The 23,229-nt window shown below is 57.7% G+C and overlaps 1 protein-coding gene and 1 long non-coding RNA gene across 3 annotated transcripts; one reads left to right on the top strand and one right to left on the bottom strand.

Annotated features, from left to right (window-relative positions):
- Positions 1-551: 551 nt before the first annotated feature.
- GATD3 (glutamine amidotransferase class 1 domain containing 3) lies at positions 552-9,654 on the bottom strand. Of its 2 annotated transcripts, XM_072807151.1 has the most exons (7): positions 9,492-9,654; positions 9,310-9,362; positions 8,194-8,307; positions 7,322-7,441; positions 4,477-4,569; positions 2,346-2,502; positions 552-1,279 (listed from the first exon to the last, which is right to left on the bottom strand). In XM_072807151.1, exons 1-7 carry the CDS (start codon positions 9,600-9,602, stop codon positions 1,151-1,153), a joined length of 777 nt encoding a protein of 258 aa, XP_072663252.1. In that variant the 5' UTR covers positions 9,603-9,654; the 3' UTR covers positions 552-1,150. The 2 variants fall into 2 exon arrangements, with proteins under 2 accessions (XP_072663252.1, XP_072663253.1); XM_072807152.1 differs by lacking the exons at positions 9,310-9,362; positions 9,492-9,654 and adding an exon at positions 8,463-8,931.
- Positions 9,655-9,711: 57 nt separating this feature from the next.
- On the top strand, positions 9,712-23,229 carry LOC140621765 (uncharacterized). The gene is made up of 2 exons (XR_012021516.1): positions 9,712-10,338; positions 20,587-23,229. It is a non-coding gene; the product is annotated as an uncharacterized lncRNA (long non-coding RNA).

Raw genomic sequence — 23,229 nt, 5'->3', positions numbered from 1 at the left:
GGCCAAGGGCCATCGTGGCCAGGGCGGCTGGGCCCGCGGGTGGGCCGAGGGGGCTCCTGCTACAGCAGGACCAAGGGAGGCCCTCGGAGCACAGGGGGCGGTGGAGGAAGGGTCAGAGACGTGCAGCCAGCGGGCACAGGTGCCAGGTGGGCAGGGCACCGGGGGCTCCGGGGGTGTGATACCTGGCGCTACTGCTGTGTCCATAGGTGCCCGCGCTCCCGCCAGGGGAAACCGCGGATTCAGCGTCACTTACCCCTTATAGGGGGTGGGTAGGGGCCTGCGCATCCGTGCCCTGTTCCCAGGCCGGCACCGACACGGCTCAGAGTGAGCTGGACCAAACTCAACGGCCGCTGTGTGGACCCCAGCAGCTCCGTCAAATCCAAATGAAGCACAAACGCTACAGCGTCTGGGGTTGGGGACACCCTCCCGGGGGTCACAGCACCCGGACCAGAGGGGGAAACGTGCCTCTGGGGGTGAAGCCCGCACCGCACAGGCTGCCACCCTGAACGCATCTCCCCACGACGGACGCACGCACGACGACGGACACCGGCTGGTGGTGCTGCCAGACACTTTATTGGTCCTTCTTCGTACACCTCAGGTGGGCCGCTGCTCGTGGCCTGGGGCCACCCTGCGGGGCCTCCGTGACCTCTCCTTCCTGGAGGGCAGGAACCCTCGCTAGCGCCCCTCACGTGCCAGCTTCAGAAGGCGCCGCACGCGGTCGTCCTCTCTGCCTCAAATGCAGCCCCCTCGTCATTTTAGTGCATATTTATTACAGATTAGATAGCTTCCAATTATCGATCAGTGACAGGTGGATTTCCTAATGACTAGTTCGTGAACTTACAGAAACTCTTCCCCCAACACCAAGTACCCTAAGCCGGTCAAACGTGAGAGCAGGGTGACGTCAGTCCCGATTCTCTTCCTGGAAAAGCAGGCCCCACTTCGATCTCGGGTCACACACGAGTCCAGCCTCTGCCACGGGGACAGAGCGTGCACCCCGATCCAGCCCCACCCCAAGGACGCCTCTTCAGGCGGGACATAGCTACGGACAGAGCTACAAACAGGACAGCGAATTCCTGCCCCAAGCAAGCGAGCAGCGGAGGAAAACAGGCCAGCAGCTCCCCCTGCTGGAGGAGGCAGGGCTGCGGCCGCGTCACTTGGCGCAGAGTTCCAGCACCTTCTTCACCATGGCCCCGATGCCGTCGTGCACGTGGTGAAGCTCCGTCTCGCACATGAAGGCCGGGGTCGTGACCACCTTGTTTTTCTTGTCCACGTGGGCTTCGTGCACAGAAGTTATGGAAGAAGCTCACCCAGCAAGGACCAGGGGGTGTGCAGGCGTGAAGCTCCCCCGCCTCCGCCCCGAGGGCTCCTCCTCCTGCTGCCTCTGCCCACAGGGCCCACGACCCACACCGACCCGCAGCCTGCACGGCCTGCACCGCCTGCGCTCCGTGAGCGGAGGACACACCCACGAGGAGGAGAGGAGCTCCCGAGCAGACTGCTGGCTTCACAAGACACCCCAGGGCGGCACAGCCCAGGGACTGGACACACCCGCACACCTGGGCTGCCCCACAGCAACCCTGGACACAGCAGAAGCACCTCTGGTCTTCCCACCAAGAAACTGTAACAGACAGCTCGTCCCAGTGCCTGCAGCAAGAGGCCAGTCCAACCGGGGCCCTTCCTACATGGCTGCACTCTTGTCCTGGTCACACCAACACCAGGCAGTGACAGGCCTGGCCCTCGCTCCGCCCCAGCCAACATGCACCTCCCTGGACTCAGTGCAAAGGCCCTGCGGCCAGCTCTACCCAGGCAGCCGCCGGCTCTGCTGGCCACTCTGCGCAGCAGGGAGACACTTAAACCGCCTGCAAGGAAAGGCAGACACCCAGGGGTCACCCTGTCGTCTCCAGCACCTTCTGGGATGCTGTGCGGCTCTGTTCCCGCGCTCTGGCCCACATGGAGTCTGGGTCCTGGTGTGGACCTGGAACGTGCTCGGCCTGAGTCCCCTGCAGGAGGAGGAGCGCCTGGGCTGCCTGCCCATCCCCACCACCCAGAGCACTTCCAGCAAAGCCAGGCAAGCCCCCGTGCTTCTTCCACCTGCAGCCTGTATCTCCCGGGGGTGCGCTCCCTGCCCTCGGGGCGCAGTGTTGCCCCACTGAACCTGAGGCCGTCTGCTCACCCGACCAGGCAGCCCAGCGGAGCTCTGGGCCGGGGCAGCAACATCCGGCCAACTTAGAAACGCGGCCAGGGGACAGGTGCTACGCCTGTGATGCACGTGCTCCCAGACGCCCCCAGCAGCGCAGTCCCCCAGGCCCAGAGGGGGGTCCCGTCACCACGGCTGGCAGAAAGGATATGGTCACTTCCTTCACACAATGCTTGGCGCCCAGGGCTTTGATGGCTTCCGCGGTCCCCGCATACGGCCACCTGCCACCTTCCTCTTGCTCGTGGCCCACGGTGACCTCAACGCCATGGAGCACTTTGGCTGCGAGGACAGACGCGATGCAGCACAAGCTGAAAAGTGAGGGACCAGGTGAGCACGGGGCCGCATGTGGATGCTGGGGCGCAGCGGGGCACACGGAAGGAACGGAAGTGGCCTTGGGGAGGGGCGCCAGCTGCTACATATGCCCCGAGCCTCAGTCCACCGCCCCATGGGCCCCAGGAACACAGCGGAATGCCAGTGGGTGCCGGGCCACCTCGCAGAGGGGAACAGATGGCAGCAATGGACTTAGGCCCGACTTTTGGGGGCTTTTCACACAACCGCAGCTCACCACAGAGCCGGACTACTCAGGGACCCTTCTCTGGAGAGGGTGCCAGAAGCAGTCTCATGGGACCTGCTGGAGAGCAAGGGCGTGTGGACGCACACCCGCTGCCCCACGTGCCAGATGCCAGCAGCTGTATCTTACCACAGCCTCCAGGGGCCCCTCGCAGCAGTGCCAGCCCCACTGCACCCCCACCCAGGCCATGCCCACAGCACCTGAGCCCCGCTGTTCATTCCCAGGTGCACATGGTGGCATGCAGGGCGGTGTGGCCCATGTGTGCCCTTGGGGCTCCTCTAAGGCTCTGCTCTTCGCCCGGGGCCCCACTGCCCTGCAGCTCCTGAGCCTGGTCGTTTGGCCAACACCAGACCCCCAGGTGCCAGACACGGGACCAGAGCCCTGCCTGCAGCTGTGTGCACTCGGGGGATGCGTGTGGCATCCACTGCTCGGCTGCAGGCCGGGCCACCCCGTCGTGAGGCTGGCGGGGACGGCCCTGCCCTCCCCTCCCTCGGGGTCCACGCACACTGCCAGCGGCAGCCCAGCCCTCTCCCCCCGCTCATCTTCAGCGGGCCTGCTTCTCCCGTGCCCACCGGACAGGCTCTGTGCACAACCTGCCAAAATAAGCTGTGAAAAAATAGCGTCAAAACATATTCACGTCTGTTTTCAAACATCACAAAACCTAAAACAACTTGCTTAAAAACCTGTGGGGGGGAAACGTCCCTCAGCCACCAAGTAGGTAAAGTCACCAGGTGTGGAGTCTCCAAAGCGCCCCAGGTCACAAGCCCGCGGGGGACCTGGCAGCCAGCACAGGACGCACACACACCAGCACCCGCCCTGTCTCCGGCTGTGGACACGGAAGCCACCCGAGCCACGTGCTCCAGACGCAGGCGCCCGCGGGCACCACTCCCGCTCCGAGGTCAGGGGGCACACGAGCAAGGTGGCACCACCATCGGACCCTCGCCCCCAGCTGTGCTCCCAGCAAGCAGGGCACCAGGGTCCTCCCCGGCGCTCACCCCCATGTGGGGTGCCGCTCCAGGGATGGCATCCCGGGAGGGGAGAGGCAGGTGGCACCACTGTCATCAGCTCCCTGACGGCTCCGCAAGGTCTCTTCCGAGCAGACGAGCCTGACCGCCGGACCCACGGCTACCACCTTCACGAGGAGGGAGCTCCTGCACAGAGCCTGTCCTAACAGGACCCTGCTCACACAGCCCCAGGGAGCGGTCCTCGGTGCGCCAGGCAGAGCAGGGCTGCGAGGGAGCTTCTCCCACGGTGGACTCCAAGCCGAGCCCTCTCCACGCTCCAGCACGCTGATGTGGACGGCCAACACATGCGCTGGTGCACAAGCCCAGGGGTGACCGCTGGGAGGTCCACGCAGGCCAGATCTGGTGCATAGTGGCTGTGCCAGCCGTCCCGAGCATGCAGGGGCCACGTGGCCCCACAGGAGGGCGTGGGGAATGGTGCTCACAGGTAACGCACCAGGCTACCTGGCGTGAGGACAGGAAGGCAGACACCAGGCGAGGGAAGGGGTGCTGGAAAAGGCTGGGGGGCGGGGAGGGCTGCAGGGGGAACTTTCTAGAAGCTCTCCTTCCCATTATGTCACCAGGAGAAACTGACGTAACCACATGACCGGGGAATTCTCCAAGCTGGAAGGCACCCGTGACGGCACGTGAACCCCCTCAGTGAAGTCAGCCTTAGGACCACGCGGCCCTGCCCTCCCCGCCCCACGTACCCGATGGGCTTGCCGGCCTTGTGGAACTCCTTCAGGACCCTCTCCACATCCTCGTGGACTCTGCAGTCTTTCCCGTCAACGGCGAATGTGCTCCTGACAAGAAAAGGCGTCCTCAGGTCTGTGTGCCTGGGGAGCCTCCGACCCCCCCGGAGACGAACGTGTGGCTCTAACTCCCAGCACCCAACGTAAGCAGGTAACACGCGTGTGCGTGGCTTTACACGCAACTACATATAATTTTTTCTACTTTTTAAATCAGGAAAAAGGAGGGAGGGGGAGGGGGAGGGGAAGCAGACCCCAGAGTGAACCAAAGCCAGCAGGTGCGTGGGTCCTCAGAGCTCTGCTCCGTAAGCCAAGGAGCAGCGAAACCCACATGGGCCCAGAAGCTGCGACAAGGACCCCACAGACGAGGAAGAGGCACGTGGTGAGATGAGACGCGGCTCCTCTCCCCAGGCGAGCGGCTCAGGGGTCTGGGCGGCCTCCCCCCACAGCTGGCGGCTACGTGCTGGAACCTCGACGGAAGGCGACTGGCGGGACCCATCAGATCCCAGAGTACATGCTCTCTGCCCCGTGCGCGTGTGGACACCGCCATCCTGCGAGGTCTACTGCTGCGTCAGTGCCCGTGAGCCGCCCAGGCACCGACGGAGGCTCAGGGTAGGCACGCGCGTCCTTACGTACCATGTCTTACACCTTAAATACTCACACCTGCACCCCCCGAAGCCATCAGGCTACACAAGCGTCCGTCAGTCGGGTCATCTACCTGATGGATCCGCCTGTGCCGCTGTGAGGTGGCTAACAGGCCACCAGTAAGCCACGCCATTTGTGAAAAACACAACGTTCAGGATGACAGGCTTAACAGGGCCCCAACCAGGAGGAACCGGGTTCCCACTGTGAACCTCTGCCCCAGCGATCTCACCTGTCGCTCCTGCTGCGTGCGCACTGCACAGCCGACAGCCACGGCTAAGGAGGCCAACCCCCAGGAGCCGGCCTCTCTTCTAGAAAGGTCAGGGAGACTGGGGTAAACGCCCGCAAGCTACAGCTTCCCCCAGGAGGGGCGAGCTCACAGACAGGAGCACTGACCCAAGGCCACTGCTCCCTCAAATGCAGAGACGAAGACCCACCAACAGCCCAGCACACCGCACCTGTGCTTCCAGGTCAACCATGTGTGGGCGGTCGGCTGGGCCACAGACAGCACCCCGGCAGATCCCTAAAGGGCCCTCACCCCAGGGGCGGTGTGCTGCTGGCCAGAGATAAGGCTCATTTCCCGAGAAAAAAACCCTGATCCTGGCAGAAGTGTAAGTCTGGCCAACAGAGGCCGTCCTCTGTCCCCCACCGCCAGAGGGTGTGGGAAGGGGGCGGTGACAAGGGGCGATCACCAGAAAGGCTGGGTTTGGAAGACAAAGTGGATGTGAGGGGAGGCAGGGCTCCCAGCAGGAGGCAGGAGTCTGGGCACTGCCTCGAGGGGCTCGGGACACCCGGCTGGGCCCTGGACAAGACCCATTCAGATGTCTGCAGGCCGAGGGCAGCCACAGCTGTCCGAACATGTAGGGAGCCTGCCTGGGCGCCTCCCTCACTTCTGGGCACAGGACGCCACCCACTGCGCTGCAGCCCGTCAGCTAACCTAAGTGGGGGTGCAGCGAGCACAGGGGTCCAAGGCATCTGGCTTGCACCCTGCCCCACGTGGTGCCCTGAGTACAAGGAGGCCAGAGGGAGGGGATGAGCTGACAGTCGGCCCAGGTTAGGGGAAGCAGCTTCGAATACCAATGTGACGTCCCGGCTGAGTTTCAGGCAGGCAGTGGCACACAGGTCAGGGAGGGGGAGGTCAGAGGGGGTGCTGGGGCAGGAGCAGCAGGGGAGAGGGCCTGGCCAGGTCCCATGGGGCTCACAGAGACCCGGAGAGCACAGAGGAGGACAGGGAGGGCAAGAGCCTGTCACAGGAGGCAGTGGCGGCCGAGACCTTGGACAGGAGACCCAGATGGCACAGCAGGGGAGCCTGAGGGGCGCGTGCTGGCCGAGCCCGTGCGGGGAGGGTGCAGGCGGCACCCAGCACCCACGCGGTCTGGGAGCAGGGAGGCGGAGGGCCGGGGCCGGCCATCTGAGTTCACAGCCACACACTTTGTCAGGGGCCCCTGGGCGTGGGACAGAGTGGCTGCCTCCTTGCCCACGACACAGGAAAACACTCCACCCAGAGCCCAACATGCCGACATATTGTTTCCAATGAAAACTGCACGGTCCAGGCTGTCACCCCCACAGCACACGTTTGAAGCCCGACGCGTGAGGTGCAGCTGCTCGCGGTCTTCCACGTCAGTTGCGAGGAAGCCACCCCAAAAGGGACACGCTGGCACGATGAGGCCAGTGGAGAATTTCCATGAGGTGCCCAGAAAGAAGAGATCAACAAATGAGAACAGAAAGAGGACCTGAAACCGGGAGCGCGTCACGCTGGTGTGGTGATAGCTTGAGGGCCAGCTCCCCAGCAATGACCCAAGCAAGGGGCCTCCCTTCCTCTGGCGGGAACCAGGCACCGCACGGCCCGCTAGAACAGCGGGTTCCCTGCTGCAAGGTCAACAGGTGAGTCGGTGTCAGTGAGGGACACGTACGGGACTCAGTCCCGATATGACAAGACCGGCCAGCACGGTGGTTAATCAGAGAACGCCCCCGCCCCCCCATTCCCCCAACACACGGTGGCTGGTACCGGGAGCGCCCAGAAAGGAGAAAAATCCACGTGCTGCTAGAGCTCCGCCCACGCCCCGTCCCAGAGCAGTGTCCTCCATGCAGCCTGTGGCCCCCCAGCCCCATCTACCGCTGTGCTACAGGTGAAAAGCAGAGACCCCAGAGCTCCAACACGCACAGGTTTTTGGCGGCTCCAAAGCCTCCAGGGAAGATGGCAGCGTCGTGATTGGCTGCGCTGAGCCTGGCCAGATCGGTGATCTTGCCCCGGGTGATCCTTGCGGACTCCGTCAGGACGTTCCTGGGAGAGAACACAGGGAGGCCTGAAGCCAGTGTCGGCCTGCAGAGAGCAGAGCGGGGTGCAGGGGAGGCCACCCCACAGCCAGGAAACACTTCCTCTGGTCCAGGGAAGGCACTGGCACGTGTGCTGGAGGTCGGGGCCTACAGAAGACAGTAGAGCCCCTCTGAGCATCTGGACCACTCAGTCGTGTGGGCCGACGAAAAACAGGACGGCGGTGGGAAGGTCACGGCAGCGCAGGGCGCGAGGGAAGGAACCTGGGGTCAGCCACGGCAGGCGCTGCTTCCCCAGGCTGTGCGGCCCGAGGCCCACATCCCAGGCAGCAGGACAAAGCCTGGGGGCTGCCGGGGGCACTGCAGCTCCCAGGAGACAGAGCTCTCACTGTCTGGACTGGCTGGAAAATGCCCTGCTGCCAGAGTCGGACAGGATGGGCACGGAGGAGCTCAGAGTGCAGAGACTGCACGAGCCCTCAGGACAGAAACGCCCCGACACATTGGGGCCCACGCAGGGGGAGGAGGCCGGAGTCCAAACTGAGCCCCACGGCAGGAGGACGTCTGGCAAGTGTGACAAAGTCACAAGAGCATCATCAGGGCGCCGTCACAGAACGGCCAGAGCTCCCAGGCTTCCATCCAGGGACACGTGCCTCGGAACGCAGCCAGATTCCCAGTGGGACAGAGGACCTAAGCATGCAGGTTCTCAGGGAGCTTCTATCAGGCCTTGTCCACCCTCCAGGCCGCCGGCGCCAGGACCTGCACCTGCTTTCGCTCTCAGAAGGCTGCCCCTTGGTGTGGTCAACCACGTGCATCTGAGGGATGTCAGGAGCAAAGGTCTGCACCTCGGCCCCGCCACGACTCAAGTGAACCAGCACCCTGCACGAAAGAAAATCAGACAAGGCTCTGAGCCGCACCCGACCCGGCGTCCCTGCTAACGTGCGACTACGAGCAGCACTTTTGCAGATGCCCCATGGAAGCCCCTCCCGCACACGACCCTCGTACTGGGTTACAGGAAGCTAGGGTTGCCTTACCCACGGCGCCAACTCGCTGTCCCTGAACTAGCCTGCGGAGCCCAGCTGGCCCCAGGCTCCCTTTACAAACCGGGGTGCAGAGCACGGGTGACTGGTGTCAGAGCCTGGACGCTGAGGTTCCCAGGCTGCTGCTTCGGGATGCACTCCCTCCCGCGGGCCAGCGGATGCAGGGCCCGACACTCAGTCCAGGTCCCGCTCTGTGCCACGGCTCCCGTCACAGCCGGAGGGAGGGCCCCCCTGCGCCAGGCTCCCCCTTCGGAGGAGGCGGCGGCGTAAGGTGCGGGGAAGAGCCAGCAGCACGCCGGTGCCCAGGCCCTGACCTCTGGCACCCGCAGGGCTCTGCACACGCAGCCCGGGCTGGAAGCTGTCGGGGCCGACCGACCGCCCAGTGCAAAGTCTGTTCCAGGCTCGGCGCCCGCAGGGCACCCCCCTCGGAAGGCCGCGAGGGACGCGCCCCCGGCCCCGCCCTAGCCCCGCCCCGTCCCCCGCAGCCACCCGCAGGCTGCAAGGGACATGCCCCAGCCCTGCCCTAGCTCCGCCCCCGCCCCCCGCAGCCACCTGCAGGCCGCAGGGACGCGCCCCGGGCCCCGCCTCCCGCCCCCCGCCGCCAGCTGCAGGCTGCAAGGGACGTGCCCCGGCCCCGCCCTGGCTCCGCCCCCGTCCCCGCCGCCACCCGCAGGCCGCAGGGACGCGCCCCCGCCCCGCCCCCCGCCGCCCCTCGCCCGCAGGTCCCCGCGGAGGCGGCCGCGGCCAGGGCTGGCTCCGGCTGGGACGGCCGCCCGCTGCCGGCTGAGCCCGGGGGACGGCGCCCGACGCGCTCGGCGTCCTCCGCGGCCCCGGGGCTTACGCTGCGGCCTCCTGCAGCTCCGTCCCGTCGTAGACCCCGCATCCCGACAGCACCTGCGGGCGGCAGCGGTCACGGGGTCCGCCCGGGGCACCGGCGGGGGCGGGGGGTGGGACGGGGTGACGGCGGCCAACCCGGGAGGGGCCCGCCCGCCGCCCGCCGCCCGCCGCCCGCCTACCGCCTACCAGCGCGACCCTGGCCCCCGGGCGCGGCGCGGAGCCGTGGAAGGCCGCGCGCGGGGCGAACGCAGAGGCCGCCCGGAGCCTGGACGCCCCCAGCGCCCTGACCGCTGCCATGACTGCGCGGCTGCGTCTGCGTCTGCGTCTGCGCGTGCGCCTGCGCCTGCGCACGGCCGCCCGGCCCCCGCCCGCGAGCGCGCCGGTGGGCGTGGCCGCGCCTGCGCACAGCCAGGCCCCCGCCCCCGTGCGACCCGGCCTCGGCTCCCGCCCGCACCTGCCGAGGCGCCCCCCCGCCCCCGCCTCCCGGCCCGAGTCGTCGCCCGCGGGGATGCGGGGATGCGGGGCCCTCGGGTGCCGGCCCCGTGGGACCCAGGAAATTCAACAAAAATCCCCTACCCCTGCACTAGCAGAGCGGGATAACTCCCTGTTGTGCGGCGCCCGCCCTCTCCGCGTGACCCGCCGTGACCTGCTCAGAGCTCAGGGCGCCCCCACCCTGGCCCGGCCGCCCAGCACACCCTTCCCGGAAGCCCGCCCTGTGCCCGCCGAAACCGCGCGCCAATTCCGACCCGAGCCCAGAGCCATAGGCCAGTTCAAGCGGTCGCTGTGGGGTGAGTCGGGATTCCATTGGCCCCTACGAAGCTGCTACGCCTCTAGCCCCGGCGCCCAAGGCCCTGCCCCGCCGCGTCCCGCGCGCCTGGACCCAGGCTCCAGCTTGTAAATAAACCCTCGTGGGTTTGCATCGGTGTCGGCTCCTCGGTGGTTTCTCGGGTTCGCGATCTTGGGCGCGACATTTGGGGGCTGGCCCGGGATCCGAGGGACCCCCCAGGACCCCATCCGGAGGGTCCCACGCGTGGTGAGTGCACTCAACTTTTTCCACCTTTTTGAGCGCATATTCTCTGGGAGCCCTAAACCGTACTTTTACCTGTAGGAATTCCAATCTGTATTGGGTCAGCATCGGCTTAGGCGGACGCGCTGGCGGGCCCTCGACCGGGGGTCTTGAGATGTCCCTTGCCCCTGCCTGGAGGACGGGGTCCTCATCTGTAAGGAGGACAGGTGTTGTACGCTTTGCAGCAACATGATCAGGGTCCTGAGAGAAAGGGATGGGGAAATAAAAGAAAAGTAAAGAAATGAGGACAGGAGGGACACAGTGGATGATGTCCAAGCAGTGTCAGCTTTATTCAAGGTTCTACAACATTATAGGCAAGACAAAGACAAGGAAGTATCTATTCTTAGCATATTTGTGAAACCCTCCAAGCTTCCCCTTAGTCAGCATGCAAGGCAGACCCACTGGCGCCAGAGGATCCTGGTTAAGAGGTGGGTTTGTTGCTCCAGATGTACAAACCTTGGAGGAACATTAGATGTGGCCAACAGGCCAGCAAGGACAGCACAGGCCCCTAGTTCACTTTGTGGCCAGGCCAGAGCACATTGAATCTACTGTGTTGTGTGGGCGACCGCGTACAAGCGAGCCCTGAAAACCGTTGCTCAAGCCCCTTTTTTTTTTTTTTTAATTTTTTATTTATTTATGATAGTCACAGAGAGAGAGGCAGAGACACAGGCAGAGGGAGAAGCAGGCTCCATGCAGGGAGCCCGACGTGGGATTCGATCCCGGGTCTCCAGGATCACGCCCTGGGCCAAAGGCAGGCGCCAAACCGCTGCGCCACCCAGGGATCCCCCTGTAATCAGGTTCTTTACCAATCATGAGAATAATGCGTTGATGACCTCTTAATATCAATTGGGCTAACATTTTAGTGTAATCGTTTATAACATGTCATTGATTTAAGGCCAAATGGATCCATTCCAAAGGTCCATGAGATTGCCAAATGACCGCAGCTGGTAATTGGGAAGGCATTAACAAGATTAAATCTAAAGGTCGTGTAAGATCATACTGAGTTACATGTGCCTGTGACAACTTATTAACAAGCTGTAAAGCCCTTTGGGCTTCTTCAGATAATTTGCGAGGAGATGAGGGAGCACTCTCTCCCTTAAGAGTATCAAATAATGGCTTTAAGTCATTAGCTGTAATATGTAAGAAGGGTCTAATTCAATTAATATCCCCCATTAATTTTTGATAGTCATCTAATGTTTTTAACGAGTGCGTTCTAATGGATAATTTCTGAGGTCTGATTGTTTTATTTTCAACAATGAAGCCGAGATTCTCAAAAGGCTCCATTTTTTTGGTATCTCTTCAGGAGCAATTACTAGATTAAATTGCTGTAATCTGTTGGTCAGATCTGAGAAAGCTTCTTGCGACATTTCCTCGGTCGGTCGGTGCAGCAAGAAGAATATCATCCATATAATGAATACAGTCAACGATGGAATTAAACTTCTTACGAAAAGGCGAAAGAGCTCTAGCTACAAATTCTTGGCACAAGGTGGGGCTGTTAGCCATTCCTTGTGGCAAAACCTTCCAATGAAATCTTTTTGCGGGTTCCATATGATTTATGCTAGGAATAGAAAAGGCAAATCTCTCATAGTTCTGGGGAGCCAGAGGAATGGTAAAAAAAAGCAGTCTTTTAGATCCAATACAATCATCTTGAATTGTAAGGGTATAGCGGAGGGTGTGGGAAGCCCTGGCTGTAAAGTCCCCATGGGCTTCATAGTAGCATTAACTGCCCTGAGGTCTTGTAATAGTCTCCATTTTCCTGATTTCTTTTTAATTACAAATGTTGGAGTGTTCCAAGGACTGTGAGTGCTCTGTAGATGACCCCAAAGCAGCTGTTCCTCTGCTAATGCTGCTGCTGCCTCTAATTTTTCTTTTGGTAGGGGCCACTGGTCTACCCATACAGGCCACTGGTCTACCCACTGGTCATTACTTTTCCATTCAATAGGCAGTGCATGGGGAGAGTTCAGTGGCCCCCTTGAAAACCCAGTCCTTTTCCAGTGGTTTGACCTATCAGACAAATGGGGGCTGGGTTTCCTTGTAAATTTTTTCCTAAACCTTTGCTTGGATCATAGCCCATTTTATTCATTAAAGTCATTACTATTTTTTGTTGATTTGGCATAGATATTGGGGCTGTAATGAGGAAAACTCTCATGTCGGTTAGTATATCTCTGCCCCATAAGTTTAAATCTATTTTTAGGACAAAGGGCTGAAAAGTTCCATAATGTCCTTCTGATGTAGACCAATTAAGAAAGTTAGCACTTATTTGAGGGGCACACGCGTAGCCTACACCCCTTATAGAAACCTCTGAATCTGTAAGGGGCCAACACTTTGGCCAGTGTTGCCTGGCGATAACAGAGACATCAGCTCCAGTATTTATCTCAACCCGACAAAGGGCGACCTTGTATTTGTAAGGTTATATATGGCTTGTCGGCTGAAATCAGCTGAGTCCAACAAATATTGGTGGAGCCGAAGCCATTTGCTCCCCGCTTTCCTTTTACAGATGGGTTAGAAGTTTCATATCTAAGAATAATGATTAATTGGGCGATAGGCATTTTAGGTTGTAAATGGAGAATGCCCTCCTTTAGTGTTACTATAATTTTAATTTCTCCTGTATAATCTTCATTTATTACTCCCGGGTGAACATTTAGTCCTTTCATAGTCCAACTAGATCTTCCTAAAAGCAATCCCCAGGTTCCCTTGGGAAGGGGTCCCCATATTCCTGTTGTTATAGCTTTGGGGGTTTGTCCAGCTTCTAGATATACCAGGGTGTCTGGGGCTAAGTCTAATCCTGCGCTGGCCGGGGTACCCCGGTGTAATTTGCTGATGTCTGGGAGGTCGGCGGTATTGGCCCCAGGGCGGACATCTGAGGAAACATTGCTGCTATTGTTTGTTGGGGCCGCAGCGGGCCCGCCTCCAGTTTCCCTGAATATTTCCAAATTTATCCTTTTGGGAATAGCACTCATTTGCCCAATGATAGCCTCTTTGACCTCTGGGGCACAGAGATGAGGGTTTTTTCCCTATTTCTCCAGGTCTTTCCAGCCCACCTATTAACTGAGGGCATTTAGCCTTGAAATGGCCTGCCTGTCCACATTGAGAACAAGTTCGTCTTTTTTGGTTACCTCTTTGCTGCATACGCCTCTGCATTTCCTGAGGGGAAATCCCCCTCAGTGCTGCAGCGAGGGTAACTCCCTGTATATATGAAGACCCTATTTCAGCACATAAACGAATGTAGTCTTCCAAGGTTCCTTTTTCCAGGGTCGTACAGTGGCTTGGCAGGCAGAATTAGCATTTTCAAAAGACAGTTGTTTCACAGTGATTGTGCCTGCTTCCCCATCCACTGCTATGCGTCCTACTGCTTTTAACAAGCGAGCCACAAAGTCTTGATAAGGCTCATCTGGTCCTTGTCGGATTTCGGATAACTCTTCCGACCTGGTCCCTGTTGAAGGAAGTCTTTTCCAGGCCTTAAGGGCACACTGTGAAATTTGACTGTATGCTATTGCTGGATAATCAGTTTGCATATTTACCTCAGCATAAGCCCCTTCCCCAGTTAGCATTTCATAAGGAACCGGAATATTTGTCCTACGATTATACACACCATTTCATTAGCTCTTTCAAAAAATTCAGTTTTCCAAAGTAAATAGTCCCCACCTGATAGGCAGGCCTGAGCTATGACCTTCCAGCCTCCTGGGCAGAGGGCGTCCAGTCCCACACTATCTCATAAGGACAGGGTGTAAGGAGCGGTGGGCCCGTACTGGGCGGTGGCTGTCTCAATCTCTTTTAGTATCTTAAAATTGACAGTAGAGTAGGCTCTCTGGCCATTACCATTTTGCATGACAGGGAAAGCCAAAAAGGCAGAGGTGTCCTTTGAAGTTTGTTGAAGAGGAGTTATTTTCAAAGGAGACAGCCCGCCAGGAAGGTGTTTGGGAAATACAGGGGGATATTGACCATTGGATATCGACATGCTTTTAGAATGGAACCCCAGACTGAGGGTAAGGTGTCATCATATGACGACCATAAGGAGGATCTTTCCTGTAAGAGGGAGGATCAAAATTGCATGGCTGTGGCTTGGCATGATCCATGGAAGAGGGTCGTATTTTTTTGCTCATGCCTGGAAAGGGATCAATAGCATGATTAGGAGCGCAAGTTGCTTATAAGTTTTCCAGTTTAGAGGGGGGGCCCTGACGGCCCTGGAGCTGAAGATGAAAAAAAAATTTCCTTATCATTATCTAAATATACCCCATCTCCTTCAATTTCATCTCCTCGGGTTTCAAGTAAAGGTGGTGCCGTAGGGATGTTCGTCTGAGGCATATTTATGGTTTCCTTTTGCAGTTTTTGTCGGGGAGGGAATTGAGAGGGCGATATCTGTCCTGGTGGTGATGGTGATTCAATCATCGAATTATTATTCTCCTTTTGTTCCTCTGACGAGGTCTGAACATCATTCTCAGGGAGGGATTCATGAGAGGCTATAGAGATTAATTCGAAAGTGTGTTGTGGATCTAAAGCCTCTTTTATTTCCTCCCAAATTTGCGTGGTGCCTGGAGGACAGGCCATAGGACCACGTTTTTTAAGTTGATTTTTAATTTTCTGTCCTACCCTTTGCCAGGCGTCCAGACGGACAGTCCCTTCTTTTGGAAACCAGGGACACAAGTCCGATACGGTACAAAAGAATTGCTGCAAGGCCTTTTTAGAGACCTTGGACCCTTCTCGCTTCATAAGGGCCTGCAAGGGGGTCATGAAAACGACCTGTTCCATAGACTGCAATTTCCCCATTATTTTTTTACTCCTGTTGTGGCCCTAAATAGCCGGGCTCCCCTTACCTAATTGTCAGCGACGACTTACCTATATGTGCACTTCCTCTTGCATGTGCTCAGGTCCCTGTTCGGGCACCACTTGTTGTGCGCTCTGCGGCAACACGGTCAGGGTCCTGAGGGAAAGGGTTAGGGAAATAAAAGAAAAGTAAAGAAATGAGGACAGGAGGGACACAGTGGATGATGTCCAAGCAGTGTCAGCTTTATTCAAGGTTCTACAACATTATAGGCAAGACAAAGACAAGGAAGTATCTATTCTTAGCATATTTGTGAAACCCTCCAAGCTTCCCCTTAGTCAGCATGCAAGGCAGACCCACTGGCGCCAGAGGATCCTGGTTAAGAGGTGGGTTTGTTGCTCCAGATGTACATACCTCGGAGGAACATTAGATGTGGCCAACAGGCCAGCAAGGACAGCACAGGCCCCTAGTTCACTTTGTGGCCAGGCCAGAGCACATTGAATCTACTGTGTTGTGTGGGCGACCGCGTACAAGCGAGCCCTGAAAACCGTTGCTCAAGCCCTTTCTCAAGCGTCAACTAACTATTTACCCTTTGGGCTCTCGAGCCTTTTGAGTGAATGAGGGACGCAAGCCCGGGCCTGGTTTGGTTTAGTTACACCAGCTAGTCCGTGGCCGCCCACAGACGGGGTCCTCATCCGTGAGGAGGACGGAGGTTCGAGGACGGGGTCCTCATCTGAGAGGAGGAGGGGTCCTGTCTGTGAGGAGGGCCGGCTGCCAGCCCTCCGGGTTACCTTCTGTTTTGTCTCTGCGGCCGCCCGGGAACGTTCGTCTGTTACCGTGTCCTTGTTGGCTGTGCGGCTGGTCGGGGTTACTGTGTTCACTGTCAACTGTTTGTGCGTTTGACTGTGTTACTTGTTAACTGTCCTGTCTGTGCCTTGGTGTGGACCGGGGACGTAATGGGGCGGACGCAAACCACCCCCGTCCCTTATGCTCCCCCACTTCTCGGATGTTAAGGAAAGAGCTCACAACCTGAGCACAGACCTACGGAGAGGGAAATTTCGAACTTCCTGCACGTCAGAATGGCCAGCCCTTGACGTGGGATGGCCCCGAGGAGGAACTTTCCACCTACCTGTTATCTCACAGGTTAAGGCCGTGATCTTCAGGGACAAACCGGCCGGCCACTCTGACCAGGTGCCCTGCGTCCTGGCCTGGCAGGACATGATCGAGAATCCCCCTCCTTGGCTAAAACTATTTCTCCCCCCCAAGCAGGACCTACCAAGATTCTAGCCCTGCGGAAAGGCCGAGAAGGAGACCGACTCTAAGACAAAAGTGCCTCTTCATTCAGTTTTACAGGATTCCTCTCCGGAGGACCTGATCCTCCCGCCGCCCGATTGGGCACCCCCTCGCCCTCCCGCCCCCCCATCAGTGGTGGGGGGGCTGCAGAAGGGGCACCCCCCTCCCTGACGAGGGAGTCCCTGTGCGTGGGCCACGCGGACGGCCCCACCCCTAAGGCGGGCCGGCCCACTCCCCGCCTTTCCCCTCTGCGCCATGCCCCCCCCCCCCCACGAGACTGGCGGACAGCTAATGTTATACTGGCCGTTCTCCACCAGTGATTTATATAATTGGAAAACCCAAAATGCAAAGTTCTCTGATAATCCAAGAGATCTAATCGGGCTTTTAGATCCTGTTCTCTTTACCCAGCAGCCTACTTGGGAGGACTGCCCACAGCTCTTGCAGGTTCTCTTCACCACCGAGGAGAGAGAACGAATTCAGGTGAAAGCCCGGAAGTCTGTCCTGGGAGAGGACAGACAGCCGACTCAAAACCCAGACCTCATAAACGCTGCCTTCCCCTTATCCCGCCCCACCTGGGACCACAGCTCGGCTGAAGGTAAGGAGAGACCCCGGGTCCACCGCCAGACTCTCCCGGCAGGTCTCCAGGCTGCCGCGCGCAAGCCTCCCAATCTGGCCGAGGTCTGTGGTGTGAGACAGGGTAAGGATGAGAGAACAGCAGCCTTCTTAGAATATTAGGAGAGAAGAGCTTGCAGGACTTAGTAACAGTAGCCGAACGAGTCTATAATAATAGAGAAAGTCCGGAAGAACAACAAATCAAACTAAGTGACCGGCAGACCCGAAACCTGGCCAAGATCCTGCTGGCCACAACCATGGACGACCCCCAGGAAAAACGGAGACACCTCAAAAAACTGGCTTCAGGGACAGGTAAGGAGGATGGCCCTGGTCCCCGTCAGGAGCGTCCTAAACTAAACAAAAACCAATGTGCTTCTTGTAAAGAGGAGGGCCATTGGGTAAAAGATTGCCCTAATAAAAGACCTAAGGCCCCTGCCAAGATCTTAGAAATGGAGGACCTGGACGATTAGGGGAGTCGGGGTTCAGCACCCCTTCCCGAGCCCAGGGTAACTCTCAGGGTGGAGGGGCAACCCGTTGAATTATTAGTGGACACTGGGGCACAACACTCGGTCTTATTACAACCCCAAGGAAAATTGGCAAGCAAGACTTCACGGGTGCAAGGGGGCACGGGCACCAAACAGCACTCACGGACTACCCGAAGCTCAGTAGATCTCAGCATGGGCCGGGTATCCCGTTCCTTCATGGTTATCCCTGAGTGTCCCTACCTGTTATTAGGTCGGGACTTGCTCACCAAAATGGGGGCACAGATTCGCTTCCACCCCGAAGGGGCAAAAGTCCTAAATAAGGAAGGGCACCCGATCCAAGTACTTGTCCTAAGTTTAGAAGATGAATATCGTCTCCACCAGACACCCTCAGCCCCGATGACTGACATTGACCATTGGCTGTGGGAATTTCCCCAAGCGTGGGCAGAAACTGGGGGGAATTGGGCTGGCACGACCCCGACCGGCCATCTACATAGAACTGAAACCGGGAGCAGACCCTGTCAGGGTCCGCCACTACCCTGTGCCTCTCGTGGCGCGTACGGGAATCACACCCCACATACGGCGACTACTGGACTCGGGCATTTTGGGGCCTTGCCAATCAGCATGGAACACCCCCTTGCTGCTGGTGCGAAAACCACACTCTAACGATTACAGGCAGTCCAGGACTTAAGGGAAATCAACCAGCGAGTAGAGGATATGCATCCTACGGTCCCAAACCCATACACCCTCCTCTCCACCCTGCCTCCAGATAAAACTTGGTTTACGGTATTAGACTTAAAGGACGCCTTTAGTAGATGATATCCTGTTGGCGGCAAAGGACCAGGACACATGCCTGCGAGGCACCAGGGACTTGCTCCAGACCATAGCAGCCCTAGGATACCGGGCCTCAGCTAAAAAAGCTCAGCTCTGCAGAACGGAGGTGAGCTACCTAGGGTACAAATTAAAAGATGGACCAAGATGGTTGACGGATGCACGGAAGGAAACTATCCTAAGAATCCCACAACCACGAACCGTCCGCCAGGTACGTGAATTCCTGGGGTCAGCAGGGTTCTGTCGATTATGGATTCTAGGTTTTGCCGACATGGCCAGACCCCTCCATGAGGCCACCAGACACCAGCAAAATTTTGAATGGACAAAGGCCATGGACAAAGCCTTTAATGACCTTAAATGGGCTTTGCTGTCTGCCTCGGCTCTCGGGTTGCCAGACCTAACCAAGCCCTTCTACCTGTATGTGGATGAGAAAGACGGAGTGGCAAAAGGGGTCCTTGTCCGGTACGTAGGTCCTTAGAAGAGACCCATAGCCTATCTCTTCAAAAAGCTAGACACGGTGGCCGCTGGATGGCCCCCATGCTTAAAAATTATTGCTGCAGTGGCCATGATGGTTAAAGACGCAGACAAGCTGGCCAGGGGGCAAGAACTGCATGTTACCACCCCACACGCCATTGAAGGGGTACTCAGCCCCCAGACCGCTGATCAGCAATGCCCGTCTGACCCATTATCAGAGCCTGCTGCTAAACCCCACCAGAATTTTATTTAAGCCACCAACAACCCTGAATCTGGCGACGCTACTCCCTAACCCAGACTGGGACCCCCCCCTCTACATGATTGTCAAGAAATTTTGGCACAGGTGCACGGAGTCAGAGCTGATCTCCAGGACCAGCCACTGCCGAACGCGGACGCCACCTGGTACACGGACGGCAGCAGTTTTGTCCGAGAAGGAGTCAGGTACGCGGGGGCAGCCGTAACCATGGAGACGGAAACTATCAGGGCGGAGCCATTGGCAGCCAGAACATCCGCTCAACGGGCAGAGCTGACCGCACTGGCCAAGGCGCTGACCATGGGGGAAGGTAAACGAATCAACATCTACACCGACCACGGGTACGCCCTCGCCACCGCTCACATCCCCGGAGCCCTTTACAGGGAGAGAGGGCTCCTGAGAGCAGAGGGAAAGACTGTTCAAAACCAAACGGAGATCCTTGAACTCCTGAGGGCCCTCTGGCTGCCCAAGGCCCTAGGCATCATCCACTGTCCGGGGCACCCAAAGGCAGACACGCCAGTAGCCAGGGGAAACCGGCTAGCCGATTTAAAAGCAAAGGAGGCGGCCCTTACAGTGACCGAAGTCTTAGCAACCAGCTACCTGATCCGGGGGCACCGGCCCTGCCTGACACCCCCAACTATACTGATGCTGATTTACACTGGATCAAACGCTTGCCTGTGACCCAGTGCTTGTGTGGCTGGGGGAGGGCCGCAGACTCCAGCATCATCCTGCCAGAGGAACTAGGACGGCGAGGCCTGTCCAGAATGCATCGGGGTACTCACACGGGAACAAGGAAGATGGAAGACCTCATACGACATGCAAAGATCACTATTCAAGACTCTCGAGCAAAGATCGAGCAGATTGTGGCGAGCTGCAGTGCATGCCAGTTAACTAATGCCACTGCCCATGGATCTAACCCAGGCACCCGGCTCCAGGGGGACCGCCCAGGAGCCTCCTGGGAAGTGGACTTCACTGAGGTGAAACCTGGAAAATACGGATACAGGTATTTACTACTGTTTGCAGATACCTTTTCAGGATGGACAGAGGCATTTCCCACCAAACATGAAACGGCACAGACTGTGACCAAGAAGAAACTGCTGGAAGACATCATACTGAGGTATGGTTTTCCTGTTAGGATCGGATCAGACAACGGCCCAGGATTCGTCTCTAAGGTAACACGGGGAGTGGCCCTAGTACTTGGGGCAGATTGGAAATGACATTGTGCACATAGACCCCAGAGCTCAGGACAGGTAGAGAGGATGAGCAGAACAGTAAAGGAGACCTTAACTAAATTAGCCCTGGAGACTGGCGGGGACTGGGTGACTCTCCTCCCCTTCGCCCTATATAGGGTAAGGAACTCCCCATATAAGATGGTACTGACTCCCTGCGAGATCATGTTCAGTCTTCCTCCACCTGTTATCCCCAATTTAAAACCTGAGGTGCTTGCTGAGTTTGATGATCACCAACTCCTTTTTTTCCCTCCAAATGTTACAAAAACTCACGAACAGGTGTGGCCTAAGCTGAGGGCCCTCTGCGAGACTGGGCCACCCCTGGACTCCCATCGGTATCGACCAGGTGACTGGGTGTATGTGCGGAGGCACCAACACCAGACGCTCCAACCCCGCTGGAAGGGACCCTACATCGAGATCCTGACCGCTCCCACCGCTCTCAAGGTCGACGGGATTACTACCTGGGTCGACTACACCCACGTCCGGCCAGCTGACCCACACGCCGTCCTCAAGGACTTTGTTCCGGAATGGAAGAGTCAGCCCGACAAGGACAATCCCCTAAAGCTAAGGCTGCGTCGCTCCCACTTACCCCACTAGTATTACTTGCACTGTATCCCCTTGCGGCTAAAACTAACCCCCACCAGCCACTAAATCTAACCTGGCAAATCCTCACCCCGGGTTCTATGGAAATAATAACCCAGCTGACAGGAATACACCCTAGGGGAACCTGGTGGCCCAATCTAACCTTTGACTTATGCGACCCAAAACTTTTCGGGGTCCACCACGGCCCCTCGGCTCTCCATGGCCGAATACCCGGATGTGTCGGCAGGTGGAGCTTAAGCTCCCTCCGTGCCACCTGCTTTTATGCATGCCCGGCCCCCTCTCTGTCTGACCATAATAAGGTCTCCAGATGTGGAGGCCCCGAGGATTACTTCTGTAAAGCATGGGGTTGTGAACAGACTGGGACATGTCATTGGCTGTCACAGAATCCGACCGGCCTTATAAAAATCCAGCGAAACGCCACGAGCCCCACATGCTCGGGCGCTGGGAAGTCAGGCCGCTATCTCTGTAATCAAGTCACCATTTCCTTCACAGAGGCCGGAAAACGAGATACAAATTGGGGGGTAGGACTTCTCTGGGGACTCCGACTTTACCAAAGCGGGTATGATAATGGAGTCCTATTCATGATCAGACAAGTCGAGAAGCCGCAAGGTCAAACCCAAGGGATAGGCCCCGACCCTGTGCTAGTGCCTCCTCAATCTCAAGTAATATCTACAACACCCTCTTGAAATTTTCCCACAACTCCTCCGGTTGGGGCACCCCAGGCCCGACTCGCCTTCCTCTCGACCCTTCTCAACACCCTCTTTGGGCCCTGACGTCGTCCCAAGCTTACAAATTCCTCAATGCAACTAAACCCAATCTTACCCAATCCTGCTGGCTGTGCTATGACATCCGGCCCCCCTTCTATGAAGGAATTGCAAAAACGGGTCAATATGACACAACCACGGACCCTAATGCTTGCAGGTGGAACCCAAAGCCTGGTAGTAAAGGCCTCACCTTACAATCCGTGTCAGGCCAGGGGCTCTGCATAGGCCCTCCTCCACGCCACTACCAGATTCTGTGCAACGTTACACAGCCCGTAAACAGTACCGGGTGTCATCTACCGCCCCAAGACAGCTGGTGGGCCTGTTCCGAGGGATGGACTCCCTGTGCTCATGGACACGTTATAAACAGAACTGGGGGCTTCTGTGTGCTAGTACAGCTACTCCCTAAAATTATCACTCAGATGAGCAGGTACTTCAGTGGTTCGATGTGGGTACCCACAGACGGGATAAAAGAGAACCCATCTCGGCTATCACCATCGCTGTGCCAGTAGGATTAGGATTAACAGGCGCAGGGACAGGTGTCGCTTCACGGACTATGCAGTCCCACTGTAAAGGTCTGCGAGCAGCAATCGATCGGGATATAGAGCGAGTCTATTTCTCACCTCCAAGACTCCCTAACATCCTTGTCTGAAGTTGTCCTTCAAAACAGAAGGGGATTAGGTTTTTTTTTTTTTTTTTTTTTTTTTTACAACCCGGGGGGTTATGTGTGCCCTAAACAAAGAATGTTGCTTCTTTACTGACCACTTGGGAATAGTCCGAGAATCTATGGCAAAGCTCAGAGAAGGTTTAGCTAGACGAAAACGGGAACGAGAACAACAAGGAAGGTTCGAATCCCGGTACCATCATTCCCCCTGGCTGACTACCGTGTTATCCTCCCTGGCCGCCCACTCGTCACCCTCCTCCTCCTGACCTTCGGACCCTGCCTCATTGATGGAGCAGTAGCTTTTGTCAAGGACTGAGTCAATACAGTCCAACTCATGGTATTCAGGCAACAATGCCAACCACTGCCTCTTTCTACAGAAACCCAGAACCCATGATTGGGTCCTGCATAGGATCCTCTGAAAAAGGGGGGGAATGTGGGACCCAGGAAATTCAACAAAAATCCCCTACCCCTGGACAAGCAGAACAGGACTAACTCCATTTTGTGCTGCACCCGCCACCTTCTGTATGACCCCCACATGACCTGCTTAGTGCTCAGGGTGCTCCCCGCCCTAGTCAGGCCACTGAGCACACCCTTAACAGAAACTGGCTCATAACAACGTAACCCTGCCTTGTGCCCACCAAAACCGCGCCAATTCTGACGAGGGCGATAGGCCAGTTCAAATGGTCACTATAGGGGTGGATTGTGATTCCACTGGCCACCTGCGTGTGGACCGACATGACTGTGCAACTTTCTGTGTGTGTTACAATCCCATTGGCCACCGGTCCCTATAAAGCTGTGCCGCCTCTTAGCCTCGGGGTCCAAGCCCCTGCTCCGCTGTGTGCAGTACACTCGGACCCAAGCCCGAGCTTGTAAATAAACCCTCGTGTACTTGCA

The sequence above is a fragment of the Canis lupus genome, chromosome 30, assembly GCF_048164855.1.
Source record: "Canis lupus baileyi chromosome 30, mCanLup2.hap1, whole genome shotgun sequence".
NCBI lineage: Eukaryota > Metazoa > Chordata > Mammalia > Carnivora > Canidae > Canis > Canis lupus.
This window is presented reverse-complemented; position numbering and strand designations above follow the sequence as displayed.